At 32.8% G+C, this 4,670-nt stretch overlaps 1 protein-coding gene across 1 annotated transcript; it reads right to left on the bottom strand.

The window, feature by feature from the left end:
• Positions 1-1,326: 1,326 nt before the first annotated feature.
• On the bottom strand, positions 1,327-1,967 carry LOC110027253. The gene has a single exon (XM_020728601.1). The coding sequence runs from the start codon at positions 1,915-1,917 to the stop codon at positions 1,495-1,497; it is 423 nt and encodes a 140-aa protein (XP_020584260.1). The 5' UTR covers positions 1,918-1,967; the 3' UTR covers positions 1,327-1,494.
• Between the last annotated feature and the right edge of the window lie 2,703 nt (positions 1,968-4,670).

The raw sequence follows: 4,670 nt of genomic DNA, 5'->3' as shown, positions 1-4,670 counted from the left end.
ACACTTTTATAAAATTTGGAACTAAAATGGCTCTATGTAAATAATTGAGAACTATTTTAACACTTTCTCTTGATCAAGTACTTTATATAAGCCCAAGCCAAGCTAGCTCCAATTCTACTATGTTTATTACATTTCTTATTTAACAATATGATATATTTATTTCCACAAAGAAAATTCATGAAACCTGTGGTTCTATTAGGAGAATATGTAAACGAGCTGCGATGAATTTTGTAGCAATCATTTAATTGATACTGTCTAAGAAAATTTAATTAAATGTATAATAATTATGATTTAAGTAAACAAAAACTTTATGATACCAAAATAAATCCATGTACATAAATAACTTCCTGATGAGATTTTATTAAGAAATTGTTGCTCATTAAGAATCCATTTGATAGTCTGATTCATAATTTTTTTTTCTTTAAGGTCTGACACGAAAGATATAATCCGATTGATTTTCTTAAGGGTTTGGCAATGCCAAAGGCCATAAACAAGGTTACTGATAGGAGAAAACTTTACTACCGAACGGTTGACATGCTGACAATTGCATGGATCACACCACGCTGATGAACGTACAGTGTGGTGCGATCCACGCCGTTGTCCACACAACCCGTTAACCGTTTGCCAGACGTAATATTTTCTCCAATGATAGATCCTTTAGATGTTCATTATTTAAATTATCAATCATAAGAATAATGACTTTGTTAATTTAGTCCATATCCTAATATAACCACTAGACATACAACATTTAAGTTTTAATAAGTTGCTCAAAACCCAAGTGATAGAATAATTTCATTAAAAAAATAAAAAAAATTATAGAATAAAACTTAAAATAAATAAATTACTTGTTATTTTTTCTGTAATTCAAATCTATATAAAAATGATCTAAAATTAAGCCTGAAAAAATAAAGTATAAATTTTTTTAATGATTATATATCTCTTATGATGATCATATACTTTGATCATACTATGAGCTTCTTTTATTTTTTTACATTTTTTCAATCTTAATATTCACGGTCTGACTTCATTTGCAAAACGAAAAATTTGTATAATTTGACAAGAAGATTGAAATAATAATAATAACAAGAACAGCTAACAAATCATGATAGCCAGAAAAGTCAGAATTTGTTGAAGTGTCAAGAAAAACTAGCTGTACCCAAACAGCAAAGTCTCCGATACGACTTTGAGCATTGAAAATGAGCAGTATAGAATCCTGCAATTAATGCATTTGTGTTGACTTTGCGATCTGCTTCAATAATTTTAGCTTCCGTTCAAAATCATTCTCATTTTTTATTTTTCACTTAATTTCAATATAAGATCTTATTATGAAGAAGAAAATACAGTCATATTTAAATACCGAATACAGACAGAATCACAAAAGAAGAGAAACAGTAGAAGATCATGTAAAATTGCATCACAAATAATGATAATATTGCAATTATGCATTAATCCTCTGTATTATTTTTTTCTCGCCATGCATCTTATCTTATAGAATTACAGCTCAAAAGCAGAAGCAATAAAGCTATCTGAAAGTCCCGTTCCAGTCTTGAAGGTGAGTTTCTCAGACGTGGGAGTTTCGAGGTAGACTTCCACAACAGAGAGCCATAGCAAAAGCTCTTTCGTCTTAACACCAGTCATCTTCTTCAACTTATACTTCTCAACGAAGGCAGTGACCTCCGGCGCATAAGACACGGCTCTCTTGATCTGCTTGAAGACATGATCCTTCTTCTTCTTCTGAATCAGCCATATGAAGCCAGAAGTACGGTTATAGCCGAATTCCTCAATGTCTTCCAAGGGAAACAGACCCTTTGGAAGGCAGAGTTCTTCGAGCAATTCAATGGACTTCCTCCTGCAGATTTCATCTCCCTTGAAGATCTCGGCACCCTCCCTGTGGCTGTCGATTACTTGAGAAGCCATTAGGTTGATTAAAGAGTGTAAAAACTACTTGAGGTTTAGGATAGAACAGATGGGCCTGCTTGCTGTGAGGGAAGTGAATGCAAGGGGTATAAATAATGGAAATGGGGAGAGTTAAGAGTTTGACCTTTTAACACGTATGTTGAATTTTCAGGCATTCGATCATGGAAGCGGACGGTTGGGATTGAGGAGGCGACAAGAACGACACAGTCAAGGTTGAGATCGTCAACAATGGCGGGGGGAAAGTCGTTAAATCCTTCAGAAACTTGACTCTGTATTTTCGTTGTAGAATTTATTTTTGTGTAGCATGTTTTTATATTTTTATTACCCGAACAGAAATCGAGAAATATGTTCAACATAAAATTGACAATCTTATTCTAAGAATACGGGCGCAGGATAAGCTAATTTAATACGGGACTTTTTACTTGCATATCACCCAATTCTTATGTATTTACATATGTAAGACATACGGTTCAATTTTTTTTACATTTATACCAACAAAATCTTTCAAATAACATCAAAAGTAATACTACCTTTTATGCTTTTGAAAAGTGAAATATATCTTTTCAGCATGGATAAGGTGTTATGTATTACAAATTGAAGTTTGAGTTTTAGATATGTAAATAGGTAGGAAGGACTGGTATGTATGTAAATCTTCCATTTAAATATTGGATCCGACAAGATGTAGGGCCAAAAAACAGTATTTAAGTCCTGGGCTGCCCACGACCCACAAGGGCTCTTTTGGGAGGTGACAAGTGGTATCAGAGCAGATTACTGTCTCTCAGGTGTGTGGACTCTCCATGGTCGAGTGGGACCCTCGGTGGAGCCGATCCGTGACGAAGGTGTCACATGATTGGGTGGAGGAGAATGTCACAGACAAATAGTCTCACAATAGTCTAACATCGGCTAGGTGTAGGGCCGAACAGCAGTATTTACGTATTCTTGTAGCTTGCCATAAAAAAAATGTTGAATACATTTAATTTATAACTAAAGAGTTAAAATGTAATGCAATTGTAAGTAACATGTGTATGGTTGTCATTTTGGCAACATGAATGAATGTATCAATGAAATTAATGTCCTACCATTGATCAAAATTCTAAGCTACAAGGTGGGCTTCGTATCGTTGAATCGAACCATCAAGGTTTAACTTGGTTTTAAGATCATAGCAAAACCAAATAATTGAAATGCAATGCAATTGTAAGTAACATGTGTTTGGTTGGCATTTTGTCACAGGCTTGAGTGTAATGGTGAAATTAATCTCCTACCACGGATTGAAATTGTGATTTATAAGGCAAGTGTTGTATATTTGAATCAACCATCAAAGTTTAACTTGGTCTTAAGATCTAATGATGGTCATTATATGTTGTTGGAGGTTGGTGGGATAATGGATTAGGTCACTTGTTGTTGTAAAGCAAGGAATTCCAAGGTAATTACTTGGTTCCAACATAGAAATTGATGTCCTTTGTGTCGCAGGTTGGGGCAAAGGATGATTGGTCTGTTGAGTTAAGTTGAAATAAGAATTCCTCACGAGTAAGAAAATGTTCATAAAAGATACAAACAGTGATATTTATACAACCACTTAACAGCTCAACTGAACATTAGCGCTAACACTTAAACACTAATAAAATTATAATAGATGAAATCAAAATAGAAGAAAGTAAAAAATATAAAGAAAATATAATGAAGACTGCATTATAGTATAGTGATCAAAATTCTCCATCTACATTTACAAAACATTAGCATCTACTACAAAAGATTTCCATCTAAATATAAGAGTCTCAAACACCATCAATGCTCAAAATTGTGACGCTTAACTAGAACCCTATTGCCCATGTCATTTCCTTTGAGTCAACAATCTATCTTAATATCAAGAGTGTTGTGGTAAAATATTACTTGCTTTTTTACAACTTTCTTAGGCACCACAATGAAGGATCTCTCTCACGCTTCAAAAAGCATAACCTTCGTTTTGCTTTAAGCAACAATTAATTACTTCGCTTATTTGTGCCAAAAGTTATTGAATATCTCTCAAGCTCTTAAAACACTTGAGTAGAGCCCAAAGAGTCCCCTAGTGACTTTTATTTATCAAATTCTATTATAAGATGTTGAATATGCAAGACATAGAACTTCTTGCTGAAATAAATCTTATAAAAAGTTTCCCATTATGGTGCACTAGGGTTGTTATAGTTGATTGCTTTGGAGTTTCTTAACAGTCATTAGAGGTGTAAACGAACCGAACACGAATGAACAGAGCATGTGTTCGTGTTCTGTTCGTTTGAAATTTAGTTTGTTTAAAATAAATTTCTGTTCGAAATTATTCGTGTTTGTTTCTTAGTTTGCGAACGACGAGCTAGTTTGACATCCCTAAAATTAATATATATATAAATAATATATTATATTAATTATACTGCTTATATTATATAAATAAATAATATATATATTAGTATATTGCTAATATAGTATATATATTATATATATATAATTATTTTTAATTATTTTATATTTCGAACAATAACTATTCGAACACAAACGAACGCATCACTATTTGTGTTTAGTTCATTTAACTAACCAAACGAAAACAATTTGTTCACGTTCATCTCGTTTACTTATTAAACGAATCGAACACGAACTCATATTGATGAACCAAACCAAACAACGAGCTTATTTGACAGCCCTAATAGTCATATCAACTCAAAAGAGCACAATATTGTGACTCTACTTTTAAAGCCTCTTCATTCTAAAACTAATATATGTACATA

Source organism: Phalaenopsis equestris, unplaced genomic scaffold (assembly GCF_001263595.1).
Source record: "Phalaenopsis equestris unplaced genomic scaffold, ASM126359v1 Scaffold000421, whole genome shotgun sequence".
Lineage (NCBI taxonomy): Eukaryota > Viridiplantae > Streptophyta > Magnoliopsida > Asparagales > Orchidaceae > Phalaenopsis > Phalaenopsis equestris.
The sequence above is the reverse complement of the archived record's forward strand: the minus strand, read 5'-3'. Positions and strand labels throughout refer to the sequence as shown.